General features: G+C 41.8%; 1 protein-coding gene across 1 annotated transcript; it reads left to right on the top strand.

Moving 5' to 3' along the window:
* The first annotated feature begins 7,112 nt into the window (after positions 1–7,112).
* Positions 7,113–18,391, top strand: ppid (peptidylprolyl isomerase D). The gene is made up of 10 exons (XM_029770753.1): positions 7,113–7,282; positions 7,735–7,875; positions 8,550–8,656; positions 8,812–9,000; positions 9,176–9,298; positions 10,242–10,348; positions 10,538–10,682; positions 16,857–16,943; positions 17,580–17,622; positions 17,946–18,391. The coding sequence occupies exons 1-10, from the start codon at positions 7,198–7,200 to the stop codon at positions 18,032–18,034; spliced, it is 1,116 nt and encodes a 371-aa protein (XP_029626613.1). The 5' UTR covers positions 7,113–7,197; the 3' UTR covers positions 18,035–18,391.
* The last annotated feature ends 36 nt before the right edge of the window (positions 18,392–18,427 follow it).

Here is an 18,427-nt window from a genome sequence, read left to right on the forward strand (position 1 = left end):
ATATTATTGTGTGTAATAGAAAGCGATGGTTTAGATTAGAAAAATCCTACATAACCAACCCATAAAGTAAAATGTAACATCCATAAATGGCCAGTTATGTAAACTTTAACATTGATTTATCCTGCAGTAGATGTAGTTCAATTGGTAACATACATTTTTGTCTTCTTCTAATGCCTCTTAAGGGGAAAGTAACTGAATGTAATCAGATTACGTTACTGAGTTTGGGTAATCCAAAAGTTACGTTACTGATTACAATTTTGTATAGGTAACTGGTAACTGTAACAGATTACATTTAGAAAAGTAAGCTACCCAACCCTGGGTACAAATATAGCACTGTACAGGAAAAACGATCAATTGTGTGTCCATAAAATCAGGGTCCAGTCTATTCACTAGAGTCCCTAGAATCCAAAACAGGTGAGTCTGAACAAAAATCAAGGTCATAACAAGTGTTTCTGGACTTTTACTGTCGTAAAATAGAGTTATGGACACTTTAAGGTACAAATATTGCACCGTACAGGCAAAACGATCAATTGTGTGTCCATAAAACCGGGGTCCCTAGTTTACCCTAGTAGACTTTTACCAGGTGAGCACAAGGCAATAACGTCACACAGTCACAAAAACCCCAACCCACACCCCTGCTACTTTCAGTCCAAAAACCCAAATCCAAAATGCAAACCTTTTGATTAATTGCGACCAGGATGGGTAGAAGAAAAGCACTGTTAACCTCCGTGATAACCGTTGATAGGCTATAGGCATAATTGTGGTGATACTAACCTATAGCAACATGATCTTACTATGATACTGCCTCAAAAAAGATATATGTTTGCCTAGCCAAATCGCTTGACCTGATGCGTGCCAGGGCGGATTGCAGAGGTCTTGAAAAAGAAGTGTCAACACTGCAAATATTGACTCTTTGCATCAACTTCATGTAATTGTCAATAAAAGCCTTTGACACTGATGAAATGCTTGTAATTATACTTCAGTATTCCATAGTAACATCTGACAAAAATATCTAAAGACACTGAAGCAGCAAACTGTGAAAATTAATATTTGTGTCTTTCTGAAAACTTTTGGCCACGACTGTACATCTCAATTGTCAGTAGAAACCACATTTTTTAAGCAAGTCTGCCATATCAGCTTTGTTTTTTTTAAAGGCAGTAAATTAGGCTGAATGAACTGTTTCGCTGCCAGACAAGATTTCGCTGGTGTAAGCAGTGGTAAGTATTCACTACACGGTGCTGAAAAGAAAGCTTTGCTGTTGGGACAGCTTTATGTAGGCCCCTGTAGGGCACCATTTGTAACCGTTATAGTGCAATTAATGTATTGTTTTGTGTTGTGGCTTTGCCCCACCAAGATGTACATGCTAAAATCATCACTGGCAAGCTTACTGAGACGAGAGCCCGAACATTCATATTCAGCACAGGAGATGCAGAGAAAATTCTACTCCCTTGGGACTTAACAACCACCATAGTCCCAGAGAAGGAAACACTGGAAGAATATGAAATAAAATAACCAAAAAAGTAAAATAGAGAGTAATTAGCTTAGAGCTCCACGCCAGAACGCTCAGCAAATACTACAACAGTAGAATCCCACGAGGCTAACATATCCAAAAAGAGCCTTACATATGGAGAGAAGAGTCTGAATTCTGCAGACACTGGTGCAAGATACTTAATTACTGTTCATTGGACCAATTGCTACGCATCATTGACCATTCCTCTAGAGAGCGTTCTACTATAAATCAATCTACAAATGAATGCAAAATTGACATTGAGCAGACGTACAGTACCAGTCAAAAGTTGACACCTACTCATTCAAGGGTTTTTCTTTATTTTTTACTATTTTCTACATTGTAGAATAATAGTGACAACATCAACACTAATGAAGAAACACATGGAGTCATAGTACCCAAAAAAGTGTTAAACAAATCAAAATATATTTGAGATTCTTCAAAGTAGCCACCCTTTGCCTTGATGACAGCTTTGTGCACTCTTGGCAATTAAAAAAAATGCTTGATGACTTAATGAATGATAACTCGATTAATATACAGATCAGATAAGGGAGGTGGGATTGTGATTTCTAATACCAACATGTTTATCGGAAAAAAATTATAGCAAATGTTACAAGAAATAGATTTTCGATCCTACCTCCAACTATAAAATTGAAGTGAATAAAGTCCTCGATAAAGGACTACAAAATAAATTGTTGACATTACAGGAATTTAAATATCTTTCATGTGTTCTAGCCATAGTCCCAGCAAGCTTTATCCATGTTCTGAACATTTTAGTCATTTAGCAGACACTCTTATCCAGAGTGACTTACAGTAGTGAATGCATACATTTCATATATTTATTTTTTTGTACTGGCCCCCCATGGGAATCGAACCCACAACCCTGGTGTTGCACACATCATGCTGGCGTTGCACCATGCTCTACCAACTGAGCCACAGGGGGGCTTGAGGGTTTACGTAGTTTGAGGTTGTCACCTCATACAATTGAGAGTATGGCTAGAAGGTACACTGTCCTTCTCTCAGCACATATCCAAGCCAGGGCCGGCCCCCAGAACGAATCAGTTGGACGGACATTTGATTTCTATAGGTGGGCCCATTTTGTTATGGGACCTCCTGCCAAGCGCACGCACACATTTTGTTAATGGGTGTTATATTAAAGACCATAGGCAGCTTGTGAGTTTCGAGTTTGGGGAAGCTTACATTTATCCTCAAATTTTTACCTGTCTGCATGCCAGTTATGATTATTTTTATATGCACATTTTAGTGGAACAGTTTCATTTCAATAATAATGTTTTCGTTTAAAAAAAATATGAATCATAGTCATAAAAATCTGAATTAAAATGATACAAATCTAAAAGTTCAAACTCAACTAATGCAACAGCACCAGCCTTTGCCATATGGACACATTGATACATTTTGATCCATTGGTGGCTAAAGACGTTAGGGCATGGAAATTTAGAGATGTAACCTATAACTTCAATCATCAACTTAGTAAAATACATAGACCTAAAGCTGACAAATAAAAATAGTTGAAAATATACTGATAAAAATGCAGGTTCTTTCAATCGCATTGATCTCTCTATTCCGCCTGTCTGCCTCCCTTTCCATCTGTCTTGAGCTATCTCTAGTGAAGTGCAACATTGTATTACATTTTTTACATTTAGCAAATGCTCTTATCAGGATAGAGAAATCATTGCTCACATGGAGAGCTTGAAACAAAAGACAATTAAAAAATTGACACCAACGCCTGAATGAAGGTTAAAAAAATAAATCAAAACTTCTTTCTCACAAGTTTAGCAGGTTGTGAACTCTGCAAACAACATTTCCACTCCAAGAACGGTTAGTGACTGTAATACATGCATTAATGGAAATGAATTTAACCAAATGATGGGGATTAAAGGTACATTTACTACGCCTACTCGTTACATATGTAATGGGGAACTGATAAAAATAAACAATCAAAGGGCAAACAATTCACACAATGAAACAATGAATGTCCAATAATTGGCAGGAGACAGCGGAGCACATTCTGGAGAGAGATATATCCTGCCTGTTTGGCCCTGTCCGGGGGTATCATTGGATGGGGCCACAATGTCTCCTGACCCCTCCTGTCTCAGCCTCCAGTATTTATGCTGCAGTAGTTTATGTGCCGGGGGGCTACGGTCAGTCTGTTATATCTGGAGTATCTTCTCTCTCTCTAATTCTCTCTTTCTCTCTCTCTCAGAGGACCTGAGCCCTAGGACCATGCCTCAGGACTACCTGGCATGATGACTCCTTGCTGTCCCCAGTCCACCTGGCTGTGCTGCTGCTCCAGTTTCAACTGTTCTGCCTGCGGCTATGGAACCCTGACCTGTTCACCGGATGTGCTACCTGTCCCAGACCTGCTGTTTTCAACTCTCTAAAGACAGCAAGAGCGGTAGAGATACTCTCAATGATCGGCTATGAAAAGCCAACTGACATTTACTCTTGAGGTGCTGACTTGTTGCACCCTCGACAACTACTGTGATTATTATTATTTGACCATGCTGGTCATTTATGAACATTTGAACATCTTGGCCATGTTCTGTTATAATCTCCACCCGGCACAGCCAGAAGAGGACTGCCTCATAGCCTGGTTTCTTCCTAGGTTTTGGCCTTTCTAGGGAGTTTTTCCTAGCCACCGTGCTTCTACACCTGCATTGCTTGCTGTTTGGGGTTTTAGGCTGGGTTTCTGTACAGCACTTTGAGATATCAGCTGATGTAAGAATGGCTATATAAATACATTTGATTTGATTTTGATATCTTTGCCACACACCCCTCCCCTCCTTGTTTTACCACTTTAAATTATACTTAAGACAGATTATCTTCACACATTTTAGATGCTTTTCACTTACAGCCGCAACTCAATAATCTGCTAGGCTTATTGCCACGAGTGCTCCCCAAATTGCTGGCTTCCCAAATAGGCATAGGCCTATACACTTGTGATTTGAAAGAATCCAGAGTATTTAAAAAAAGAAGCTAATGATCCTCTGTGGCTAAATCAAGCCCTCTGGTAAAGTATTTTGAATGATTTAGACAGGAGTACCTATATCATTTTGGCAAAACATCAATTTACTTTAGGTGAAGCCAACTTCCGAACAGAGCACTGTGCACTCGCCAACTGTACTTTCTAAATAGCAAGTGGCTGAAACCAGAGATCTGACAGCCTACAGAGAGGAGGTAAGGGCCCTGGGAGTGTGGTGCCAGGAAGATAACCTCTTACTCAATGTCTACAAAACAAAGGAGCTGATAGTGTACTTCAGGAACCAGCAGAGGGAGCACGCACCTATCCACATCGATGGGACCGCAGTGGAACAGGTGAAAAGCCTCAAGTTCTTTGGCGTGCACATCACTGACAATCTGAAATGGTCCACTCACATAGACAGTGTGGTGAAGACAGCGTAACAGTGCCTCTTCAATCTCAGGAGGCTAAAAAATGTTGGCTTTGTGAAGGTTTTAGGTGCCAAGACACATTTTTTCAGCCTCCTGAGGTTGAAGAGGCGCTGTTGCGCCGTCTTCACCACACTGTCTGTGTGGGTGGACCATTTCAGTTTGTCCGTGATGTGTACGCGAGGAACTTAAAACTTTCCACCTTCTCCACTGCTGTCCCATCGATGTGGATAGGGGGGTGCTCCATCTGCTGGTTCCTGAAGTCCACGATCATCTCCTTTGTTTTGTTGACATTGATTGAGAGGTTGTTTTCCTGACACCACACTCCGAGGGCCCTCACCTCCTCCTTGTAGACGGTCTCATCGTTGTTGGTGATCAAGCCCACTACTGTTGTCGTGTGCAAACTTGTTGATCGAGTTGGAGGCGTGCATGGCCATGCAGTCATGGGTGAAAAGGGAGTACAGGAGGGGGCTGAGCACGCACCCTTGTGGGGCCCCAGTGTTGAGGATCAGCGAAGTGGAGATGTTTCCTACCTTCACCACCTGGGGGCAGCCCGTCAGGAAGTCCAGGACCAAATTGCACAGGGTGGGGTTGAGACCCAGGGCCTCAAGCTTAATGATGAACTTGGAAGGTACTATGGTGTTGAATGCTGAGCTGTAGTCAATGAACAGCATTCTTACATCGGTATTCCTCTTGTCCAGATGGGATAGGGCAGTGTGCAGTGCGATGGCAGTGTCTGTGGATCTATTGGGGCGGTATGCAAATTGCTGTGGGTCTAGGGTGACAGGTAAGGTGGAGGTGATATGATCCTTGACTAGCTTCTCAAAGCACTTCATGATGACAAAAGTGAGTGCTATGGGGCGATAGTAATTTAGTTCAGTTACCTTTGCCTTCTTGGGTACAGGAACAATGGTGGCCATCTTGAAGCATGTGGGGACAGCAGACTGGGATAGGGAGAGATTGAATATATCCGTGAACACACCAGCCAGCTGGTCTGCACATGCTCTGAGGACGCGGCTAGGGATGACGTCTGGGCCGGCAGCCTTGCGTGGGTTAACACGTTTAAATGTCTTACTCACGTCAGCCACGGAAAAGGAGAGCCCACAGTTGGTAGCGGGCCGTGTTGGTGGCACTGTATTATCCTCAAAGCGAGCAAGAAAGGTGTTTAGTTTGTCTGGAAGCAAGACGTTGGTGTCCGTGATGTGGCTGGTTTTCTTTTTGTAGTCCGTGATCAGACTCCCCCCTATCTGTGATACCTACTGCAACCCTCATCCTCCACATTCAACAACCGTTCTGCCAGTCACATTCTGTTAAAAGTCCACAAAGCACACACATCCCTGGTTTGCTCCCCTTTTCAGTTTGCTGCAAATAGCGACTGGAATGAGCTGCAATAAATAATCAAACTGGACAGTTTTATCTCCATCTCTACATTCAAAGACTCAAACATGGACATTGTTACTGACACTTACTTATTGTTGTCTCTTCCTTTTTGCCCTTTATGCTGTTGTCTGTGCCTAACAATGTTTGTACCATGTTAGTGGCGCAGCTGTCTAAGGCACTGCATCTCAGTGCAAGAGGCGTCACTGCAGTCCCTGGTTTGATTCCAGGCTGCATCACATCCGGCCGTGATTGAGATTCCCATAAGGCGGCGCACAATTGGCCCAGCGTCGTCTGGGTTTGGCCGGGGTAGGCTGTCATTGTAAATAAGAATTTGTTCTTAACTGACTTGCCAAGTTAAATAAAGGTTAAATACATTTAAAAAGTAGTGAGTAATCCCAACCCCACTTTTACTTCGGCACCTAGAATCGCTTTCTCTTTAACCCAATATGTAAATTATAGGCCTATAGTTTATTTCATTAATGGAGTAGAAAGTATTGCTGGCCATAAAGACCTCAGTCCCGCATGAAGGAACACCATACAGATCCTAGTGAGGAATCCTAACCCCACTTTTACTTCAGCACCTAGAATAGTTTTCTCTCTATAAGAGTACTGTATTGGGGGCATTTATTTGACCTTGGAACATGTTTTAAAACCCACATTTAATGCAAATGTCACTTAAATATGAACAAATATTCATCATTATTAATGTGTAGACAATGTTTCATGTCATGAATAAATACAGGTTAATGACACGTTTGTACTATTACGTGGGGGGCTTTTATTTTGATTTCTTTCCGAAATTCCGTGACCCGGAAGTTCTTTTTGAGTGTTGCTGACGAGACGCTGATAATCAGGAGTATCGTGGAAGTAACTTTAGCTAGCTGGCGTTTAGAATTTTAGAAATGTCTAACGCAACACCCGTGACCAAGCCTTCAAACAAAGAAAACCCCCGTGTCTTCTTTGATGTAGACATTGGTGGTGAAAGAGGTTAGGATATTTTCAATAAAGCGCTTTTAGTCATTCAACTGGACACGCTAGGCTAATGGCTAGCTAGCAGCACCCGGTGGTTTCTAGAAAAAGCACATTCATGCTAGTTAGCATGGTCTTAAATTAACGTTACAGCGACCAATGTATATTAAAGTACACATTTGTAATTCGTATGCTATTTTGAACCATTTAGGTACATGTATTGTTAGCTAGTTTTACTGTCTAAATATAACCAGTTAGTCTAATTTGTTACTATCCATTCGCCTGATACATTAACGTTACATTCGAAGCAACAAGCACGTGCTGTCATGTTTTTTTTTGTAAATAGCCAACACCCCAGTGTGTACCAGATTAGCTAGTTCAGGACTAAAATGCTTGTTTTGAGTTACATCTGCTTTGAATTTGCATTTTGAAAGACCAACTATCCACATGTCATGCTATGTTGTCACCAGTTGGCCGAATCGTGTTCGAACTGTTTGCTGATGTTGTCCCCAAAACTGCTGAAAACTTTCGAGCACTCTGTACTGGTGAGAAGGGAACTGGCAAAACCACAGGAAAACCACTCCATTTCAAAGGATGTCCTTTCCACAGGAGTAAGTATTGTGGATTTCCACAGTTTGTTAGCCAGCAGATCGTACCTGCTTGCTTACAGCTGGACAAGGGTCTAGTTAAGCAATAAGGCCTGAGGAAGTGTGGTATATGGCTAATATACTAATGCTAAGGGAAGTTATCGCACGACGCAACTCGGAGTGCCTGGACACAGTCCTTAGACGTGGTATATTGGCCATATATCGCAAACACCAAAGTAGCCTTATTGCTATTATAAACTGGTTATCAATGCAATTAGAGCAGTAAAACAAAAAAAATGTCATACCCGTGGTATATGGTCTGATATACCATGTCATTCAGCCAATCAGAATTCAGAGCTTAACCACCCAGTTTATAATTATCAATATGGGCTATTTATCAATGTCTTGTCAACAGGAGGAAGCAGCAACAGCATATTTTTCAAATGACATTTTTGGACTATAAATAGAATTTGAAACATTAGAACATACATTTCCAACGGTATTGTACTTAATCAGGTAAAAACTGCTGAATGAGTCCAAAAACGTGTTGTGATTTATTTTGATGATATACCAGAAATCACCAAAACTGGTTTGCCCTTCCTACACAAAGCTATATATAGATCACATCCATTTTATGGTAACAAACTGCAGTAAGATCAATAATGACCACATACATGTACGCTGTCAATCAATTTAAGTCATCAAGCAGTTCATGATCCAGGGAGGAGATTTCTCCAACCAGAATGGCACTGGAGGGGAGAGCATCTATGGGGAGAAGTTTGAAGATGAGAACTTCCATTACAAAGTAAGGATTTTCATAATGGCTTGGAATAACACAGGAGATTTTCTTGACCAGTATAAAGTCTGGGCTTTAGTCATAGGAATAACTCCTGGCCCTTATAACAAATGATTTATGTTTTCTTGGTCATCATTTAATTAACATGTCTGTGTCCTCTCCAGCACGACAAAGAGGGCTTGCTGAGTATGGCCAATTCTGGACCCGCCACCAATGGCTCCCAGTTCTTCATCACCACTGTGCCCACTGCTCATCTAGATGGCAAACACGTTGTCTTTGGACAAGTCTTGAAGGGGATGGGGCTGGTGAAAACACTGGAGGCCATAGAGACTAACGAGGACACACCTCTCAAGGTAAATCAATGGAAATAACTACCACTCTATTGCCACATTCAATAACATTAACGCAGCAGCAAGCTGTATGTTTTGCCTTGCAGCAGGTAGATTGCCTAGTATTTTTCTGTAGTGTGTGACACTTGTGAAATGCTCATTGTGTATTTACAGTTCTGCTCTGATTCTTTCCCCATAGCCATGTGTAATTGCTGAGTGTGGTGAGCATAAACATGGAGACGACTGGGGAGTAGCCCCGAACGACGGCTCAGGGGACACCCATCCAGACTACCCAGAGGACGCCGACGTTGATTTAAAAGATGTTAGTAGGCCTACCTCATTTTCTCTCTAAACGCTTCTCTGAAGATACTCATGCTGACTTTCTATTTTTTATTTTGGTTATTGTCAGTCTCAAAGGTGATCTAATGAAAAAATATATAGCTCCATTATCTTTTCTACGTACTTTATATCTGCTTTTAGTTTACACTGAAAACATTTTACAATCACGGAAATTATAACGCCTCCATATCTTTTGAAGTGGCGGGCCGCCTCTGCTAAATTTATATAGGGGAAACACTGATTGCACCTATATTACTGTACCCCAATTCCACCTTGCAAAGTTTGCATTTCCTTCTTATTTAACTTCTCAAAGTATTGCCATACAGGACTTTGCTGCTGTCGCATGCCTTTCTCTGCCTTTTTCCCAACTGTTAACGACAATAATGTAGTGGTGGAGAGTCCACTCTAAAATAATTCTTTCCTCTACTCCTTGCACGTCGACTTCCATTTCTGAGTGTCAAGATTAGATTCCGCTAGGAATCGACTACAAAGATTCTGTATTTTTGGAACGGAGGAGACTGATTAGTTGCCGAGAACACAAACACTTGCGTCTTTCATAGTGAGCAAGCGAGGGACGGAGAGAAAGGGGAGGGGCACAGTATAGGCAGGTCGGCCACCAGCCAGCCACTTTCTCCAGGCCTTTATAGCCTATTGTCTAGTTAGGCTATGACTAGGAAAATAATATGCTTTGTGATAACTGCACTGTGATTTTAATTGAATGGATTTAAAAAAAAATTGAGGTTAAGGGTGTTAACATTAAGGATCCCGATTTCGTTTAAATGTTCACAGCCCTATTATGTGGATTGATTTATTTAGTCAAAATGAAGTGTGACATGAACTATGAATTGCTGTGATTGTGAAATGCTGATGCAGCACTGATTGTGAAAATAGCATAAAAGTCTCATACTTGTTGTCTTTTTGGTTAGGTTGACAAAGTCCTATCCGTTGCTGAGGATATTAAGAATATTGGGAACAACTTTTTCAAGAACCAAGACTGGCAGTCTGCAGTCAAGAAGTACTCCAAAGCTCTCAGGTGAAATGTTGTCTCGGGTTCACTCCACTTGCACTGTGATTTACAGTGTGTGTGTGTGTACTAGGCCAGCTTGTGTCACAGCATGACATGCATTTGAATGCACAATGACCATAGGAGTTGGCCAAATGGCACAAACCGACCAGAACCAGCCTAGCAAAGGACTAAATGGTGAAACTTGTCACTTGCCAGGTATCTGGCGGTTGCCGGTGATGAGCAGGAGATTGAGAAAGCCCAGGCGAAGCTGGAGCCCACGGCGGTGAGCTGCATTCTCAACACCGCTGCGTGTAAACTGAAGATGCAGCTCTGGCAGGAAGCCATGGACAGCTGTGACGAGGTAAGTATTTTAGGCCAATATGGGGGCGTTGAACAGTCAGTCCTGTGCAGGTAAAAAAAAAAAATCCTATAAATCACATTGGCTATGCATGGCCTGTCTGCAACGAACTTGAAACATTGTATCAACTATGAACTTGGGTCAGTCTGAAGATCCATGCAACATTGTATAACATATTCTGGGCACTCATAGTTTCCTGCACCAGTGACCTCAGGACAGACACAGCTGTAGGCTATTTGCGCAAGGGATAAGAAGTAATCAGGTAGGCCTATTTTATGATGTTTCCACTGGATCAGAGCATGACATTTCAGGCTGAGTGGTTATTGAAAGGGAGAGGGCTGGAAAGATTTTTCAAAAACATTGAGGAATTGTCAATGTCTGTAAAAACAGACTTTGTTTGCTTGCTGTTTGAGGTGAAGAATACATTACTTTGAGAAGCTCCACAGCTCATTAGTGGTGGCGCGTTAAGCCAATCAGAAATACTATCAGATCTCCAAATGGGAACATTTATAAGCCTACATTTGCACGCATCCAGGTAGCTTATAGGGCTACTTCTATGCGTAATCAGGTGGCGTCATTATTCAACATTGACAGGAGTGCTCCAAACAAAAGACAATGACTAAATTGACACAACTCAAATGGAATGAAATAAACAAAAATGTGTTTCTCACAAGTGGTAAATGGTTAATGGTAAATGTACTACCGGTAATATATGTAATGGGAACTTGAGACACTAACAATCAAATGCAAACAATTCACACGATGAAGTTATGGAACAATGAGTGTGCACAAATTGGTGGGAGAGAGCGCATTCTGGAGCGAGACGTGCATTGTGCCTCCGCAATGGATTAGTTCACTTCGATTGGCACGAATAAGACAGGTGTCTCGTGTGCCCTAAAAAAAATATATATATATATATATATATTTGCTACTGCTCGACAAAAATAAATCTTGGTCGACCAACAGCGTATCGACCAAGCATTTGACCAGTCGAATAATTGGTGTCAGACCTACTCAATCAGGGGAGAGGTGGTAGGGTTATGGGATTTGTTTTTTTAAATAAAGTGGATTAGAAATTATGCAAACAATTTAAAATTGAAAGAACAATATTTTAGCCCAGCTGAAATCCTAGATGCCAGCCCCATCACACTTCCACCACTAGACTACGGTACAACTGTTTATTACTGGCAAAGATTCAAAGGCCATTTGTGGTCAGTACTATAAAAGTCTTTATGGAACTCATTGTGAATGCAACTGAGGATATGTTTTTGTAGAGTACCGTAATATTTCTCGTTAAATCTGTAGATAAACATTCTTATTCAGTATTTATGGCGCCAGGGGGGGATGGCTGCCGTTTTACTTGCTCCTAACCAATTTTGACCCGTTTCAGGAAACTAGGCGTATGTTGCAAGTCACAACTTCACAGGAGAGCCATTCTAACGTTATTACATTTTTAAAATCAAAATGTGTTTTTTTGCCGGAAATGCTTTCTGCAACGAACTTTCATGTACTTTAATAATATACTTGTATGCCATCTGTAAATACGAATACAATTGTTAAATTACGAGCCTTGTTGGTTAAGCCACAGAAAAAGCACAACCTTCCCACTAGCCATGATTGGCTGAGATGAGTGGGCTGGACATGCCAAGAGAGGCGTTTGGATTGGTCTGCCATATAGAAGGCTTCTGTCTATTTGAGTTGGTCAGTCTGTGTTGGTAATCCTGTTGAACGTGGCTTTAAAAAAAAAATGTGTAGTGGAGCTGGTTAAGTGTTGCTCTCCACTTTCTGGAGGATCAAGTTCTGAAATCAGTGGAATTAGAGTATGATAGCTAAAGAGATGGAGAAAACAACTGCGGCTTACATCTTCAAACTAAGGGAACGTGGCATGGCATCCGTGACAGGGAGACGCATCCATCATGCATGATGATGTATACGGACGGGTAAGATAGTCTAGCGCTAGCTAGCTACATTTTCAGATATTACACGTGTCTAATTTTCACAAAGTGGTTTAATTTCAAGTTAAAGTTAGCTAACATTAGCTGGCTGGCTCCCTAGCTAGGTTCATTGTTTACCTAGCTAGCTACATGTCTGAAGCTAAAGTGTACAACACCTGTTGAATATGGCTGGTGTCAGTAAACGTTGGCAAAAAAGCGTAATGAAATTGTTGCCAGCAGAGCTGGTTAGGCTGTTTTCATGTTGTCCAGAGGTAAACAAATCATTGGCCAGAGCCAAGTGTGTGCTCTGAATGCTCCGAGAGCGAAACGAGATGGGTGGGGCTAAAGCTTAAGAGGGTGTGAACGATGCTGAATGGGTGTAGACAAAGAAGGGCTCTCCAGTAGTAGTAGTACCAAAACATTCAAAGGACATTTTCTCAAAGGTGAGATTAGAAGTTGATCAACTTTCAAAGCAGAATTACTTTACCATTGTTCCTCAAAAATGCAGTGTATGATATACCATTTTGTAGCTCTGAGTCTCTACTTTTATCAACCAGAGGGGGAAAAACTTTAGACCACCTTTACTCCACACACAGATGCGTACAAAGCTCTCCCTCGCCCTCCATTTGGAAAATCTGACCATAATGCTATCCTCCTGATTCCTGCTTATAAGCAAAAACTAAAGCAGGTAGTACCAGTGACTCACTCAATATGGAAGTGGTCAGATGACGCGGACGCTACGCTACAGGACTGTTTTGCTAGCACAGACTGGAATATGTTCCGGGATTCATCCAATTGCATTGAGTATACCACCTGAGTCACTGGCTTCATCAATAAGTTCATCAACGACGTCGTCGTCGTCACCACAGTGACCGTACGTACATATCCCAACCAGAAGCCATGGATTACAAGTAACATCCGCACTGAACTAAAGGCTAGCGCTGCTGCTTTCAAGGAGCGGGACACTAATCTGGACGCTTCCAAGAAATATCACTATGCCGTCAGACGAACCATCAAACAGGCAAAGCGTCAATATAGGACTAAGATTGAATCCTACTACACTGGCTCTAACAGATGTGGTAGGGCTTGCAAACTATTACAGACCTCAGACGACCTACTGGCAAGTGTTTAAACTGACATTTTCAACCTCTCCCTGACAGTCTGTAATACCTACAGTTGAAGTCGGAAGTTTACATACACCTTAGCCAAATACATTTAAACTCAGTTTTTCACAATTCCTAACATTTAATCATAGTAAAAATGCCCTGTATTAGATCAGTTAGGATCGCCACTTTATTTTTGGAATGTGAAATTTCAGAATAATAGTAGAGTGATTTATTTCAGCTTTTATTTCTTTCATCACATTCCCAGTGGGTCAGAAGTTTACATACACTCAATTAGTATTTGGTAAATTAAGTAGCATTGCCTACAAATTGTTAAACTTGGGTGAAACGTTTCAGGAAGCCTTCCACAAGCTTCCCACAATAGGTTACGTGAATTTTGGCCCATTCCTCCTGACAGAGCTGGTGTAACTGAGCCAGGTTTGTAGGCCTCTTTGTTCACACACGCTTTTTAACTTCTGCCCACACATTTTCTATAGGTTAAGGTCAGGGCTTTGATGGCCACTCCCAATACCTTGACTTTGTTGTCCTTAAGCCATTTTGCCAAAACTTTGAAAGTATACTTGGGGTCATTGTCCATTTGGAAGACCCATTTGCGACCAAGCTTTAACTTCCTGACTGATGTCCTGAGATGTTGCTTCAATATATCCACATCATTTTCCATCCTCATGATGCCATCTATTTTGTGAAGTGCACCAATCCCTCCTGCAGCAAAGCACCCCCACAACATGACGCTGCCACCCACGTGCTTCACGGTTGGGATGGTGTTCTTCGGCTTGCAAGCATCCCCCTTTTTCCTCCAAACATAACGATGGTCATTATGGCCAAACAGTTCTATTTTTGTTTCAGTAGACCAGATGACATTTTTCCAAAAAGTCTTTGTCCCCATGTGCAGTTGCAAACCGTAGTCTGGCTTTTTTATGGCGGTTTTGGAGCAGTGGCTTCTTCCTTGCTGAGCAGCCTTTCAGGTTATGTTAATATAGGACTCGTTTTACCGTGGATATAGATACTTTTGTACCCGTTTCCTTCAGCATCTTCACAAGGTCCTTTGCTGTTGCTCTGGGATTTATTTGCACTTTTCGCACCAAAGTACGTTCATCGCTAGGAGACAGAACGCGTCTCCTTCCTGAGCGGTATGATGGCTGCATGGTCCCATGGTGTTTATACTTGCGTACTATTGTTTGTACAGATGAACGTGGTACCTTCAGGCGTTTCGAAATTGCTCCCAAGGATGAACCAGACTTGTGGAGGTCTACAATGTTTTTCTTAGGTCTTGGGTGATTTCTTCTGATTTTCCCATGATGTCAATTAAAGAGGCACTGAGTTTGAAGGTAGGCCTTGAAATAAATCCACAGATACACCTCCAATTGACTTAATTGATGTCAATTAGCCTATCAGAAGCTTCTAAAGCCATGACACCATTTTCTGGAATTTTCCAAGCTGTTTATAGGCACAGTCAACTTAGTGTATGTAAACTTCTGACCCCCTGGAATTGTGATACAGTGAATTACAAGTGAAATAATCTGTCTGTAAACAATTGTCAGAAAAATTACTTGTCATGCACAAAGTAGATGTCCTAACTGACTTGCCAAAACGAGTTTGTTAACAAGAAGTTTGGAGTGGTTGAAAAACGAGCTTTAATGACTCCAACATAAGTGTATGTAAACTTCCGACTTCAACTGTACATGTTTCAAGCAGACCACCATACCCCTGTAACAAAGAAAGAAAAAGTTACCTGCCTCAATGACTACCACCCCGCGTGGCTCACATCAACACCATCATCCCGGAAACCAACAGATGACGCAATCGCACTCCACACTGCCCTTTCCCACCTGGATAAAAGGAACACCTATGTGAGAATGCTGTTCATTGATTACAGCTCAGCGTTCAACACCATAGGTCCCACAAAGCTCATCACTAAGCTAAGGACCCTGGTATTAAACACCTCCCTCTGCAACTGGATCCTGGACTTCCAGACGGGCCATCCCCAGGTGGTAAGGGTAGGCAACAACACATCTGCCACGCTGATTCTCAACACGGGGGACCCTCAGGGGTGCGTGGTTAGTTTCCTCCTGTACTCCCTATTCGTCCATGACTTTGTGGCCAAGCACGACTCCAACACCATTAACTTTGCTGATGACACAACGGTGGTAGGCCTGATCACCGACAATGAGACAGTTTCTTTATAGGGAGGAGGTCAGAGGCCTGGCAGTGTGGTGCCAGGACAACAACCTCTCCCTCAACGTGAGCAAGACAAAGGAGATGATTGTGGACTACAGGAAAAGGTGGGCCAAACAGGCCCCCATTCACATCGACGGGGCTGTAGTGGAGCAGATTGAGAGTTTCAAGTTCCTTGGTGTCCACATCCCCAACAAACTATCATGTCCAAACACACCAAGAAAGTTGTGAAGAGGGCACAACGATGCCTTTTCCCCCTCAGGAGACTGAAAAGAGTCGGCATGGGTCCCCAGATCCTCAAAAAGTTCTACAGCTGCACCATCGAGAGCATCCTGACCGGTTGCATCACCTTCTGGTATGGCAACTGCTAGAGGGTAGTGCGTACATCACTGGGGCCAAGCTTCCTGCCATCCAGGACCTATATACTTGGCAGGTTCAGAGGAAGGCCCAAAAAATTGTCAGACTCCAGCCACCCTAGTCATAGACTGTTCTCTCTGCTACCGCACGGCAAGCGGTACCGAAGTGCCAAGTCTATGTCCAAAAGGCTCCTTAACAGCTTCTACCCCCAAGCCATAAGACTGCTGAACAATTAATCAAATGGCCAGTCGGACTATTTGCACTGCTGCTACTCGCTGTTTATTATCTATGCATATTCACTTTACCCCTACCTACATGTACAAATTACCTTGACTAACCTGTATCCCCGCACATTGACCTTTTACCGGTACCACCTGTATATAGCCTCAATGTTGTTCCTTTTAAGAAAAAAACCCTCTATTTTCTGAAAACTGCATTGTTGGTTGAGGGCTTGTAACTAAGCATTTTACGGTAAGGTTGTTGTATTCGGCGCATGTGACAAATACAATTTGATTAGGAAGGGAAAGAAACACTGAGAAGTGCAGTCACTATTTAGTCTGATTTATGTATGTTTGCTTGTTTTTTAGGCACTGGAGTTGAACCAGAAAAACACTAAAGCTCTGTTCAGGAGGGCCCAGGCCTGGCAGGGACTGAAGGAGTACAGTAAAGCCATGGTAAAGAAAAAAAGTTGATATACACTCTTATACCAACCATATGACTTCAGAATGTGTAGCCTTTGTCCCAGCTTAACAAAAATGGGCTCTCTTTCTGGACTGGAACCCATGCGACAAGGATGATTTTCACCACCGATTTAGAATTCATATGGGTTTATTTGCACTAAAACATTGCTTCCAAAGAGTTGGGGCAAATTGATTCTTAATGCTAAAATCCTTAATTGAAACAACAACAAAACGGTCACCCGGCCTGTGTATTGGTATAAAACTGAGGAATGGGCCTGGAGAAATGTAACCACTCAAATACAGACAGAGCTATGGATTTAAGGACTGACCATCCATGATATCAACATTTTAACCATGTTCTGACGCTATACAGTGTTTTACATTGGCGTAAAACAAGCATGTATTTTGGGTTCTGATGGGGGTACGACTGTTGAACTAAGCTCATGAGGCATTTATAAATTATATTCTTCAAGAATGAAATGGGTATATCATTCATTTATAAGTCCAAAAATGGATGTAGCAACTGAGGATTCCAGCTTTAAATCCAGAATTGGAGGAAGTGGTCAATAGCTGGATCATTGGAGTTTGACTTGTCTGTCAACTCACTAAAATATTTCTTGCTATTTGCAGAGTGATCTGAAGAAAGCTCAAGAAATAGCACCAGAGGACAAAGGTTGGTACTGCTTCTTTATGGTAACAATCAATCCAGGGGATCATTTGTGTCCTTATGGCAGCATTTACACAGGCAGCCCAAGTATAATCTATTGCGCAATTAGTGGAAAAAATATTAATTGGGCTGCCTGTCTAAATGCAGCCATGTGCTCTTTTGAATATTCTAAAGGCTAACTAGGACAAATGGTCAATAGTGAGAGCAGTATGATACTCAAAGTAACTTATTTACAAAACCCCTTCATGACATGCAACAGATTTGCCATTTCGTCGTGATAAGTTGTTTCCTTGCCTGACAAGTGAATTTACTTGTTCATCCTTTGACAGCAATCGGAAATGAGATGAAGAGAGTCCAGTTGAAAGTGAAGGAGGAAAAGGAGAAAGAGAAGCAAATCTATGCAAAAATGTTTGCATGAAGATCGGCCAACCCTTAAAGCCAATAATGAGTTATTTCTGTAAGGCAGCTAGCTACAATACAGATCCCAATTGAAAACCACCACTGTATAATATTGGCTGTTGAAAGTTCTTTTTGTGTGGCACACAAGGGTAGCTGAAAATTAAGTATGGAAGAAGCTTAACCCTGTCAGCATTTTACTGTATTTGGAGCGTTATGTCAATGATACTCATGTTTACAAAGAACTACTGTAATATCCCTTTGTCTGAATGTTTAAGATAAGCCATAAAATTAAATGTGGTTGGTTAGTTAAGACTCATTCTGGAATTTGCCTACTCCACCTGTATGCGGTGCAATTAAACTCTACCTGAACGTTCAATGAGAGCTGTGATTTGTGGATTAAGCTGACACCGAG

The sequence above is a fragment of the Salmo trutta genome, chromosome 13 (genome assembly GCF_901001165.1).
Source record: "Salmo trutta chromosome 13, fSalTru1.1, whole genome shotgun sequence".
Taxonomy (NCBI): Eukaryota; Metazoa; Chordata; class Actinopteri; order Salmoniformes; family Salmonidae; genus Salmo; species Salmo trutta.

What these genes read in the sequence shown, in the direction of transcription:
- ppid (XM_029770753.1), top strand. Translation starts at nt 7,198, where the DNA reads ATGTCTAACGCAACACCCGTGACCAAGCCTTCAAACAAAGAAAACCCC. An exon ending in ACGAGGACACACCTCTCAAG is followed by an intron (nt 9,001 to 9,175) that starts GTAAATCAATGG and finishes CTTTCCCCATAG; the next exon opens with CCATGTGTAATTGCTGAGTG. An exon ending in AAGTACTCCAAAGCTCTCAG is followed by an intron (nt 10,349 to 10,537) that starts GTGAAATGTTGT and finishes GTCACTTGCCAG; the next exon opens with GTATCTGGCGGTTGCCGGTG.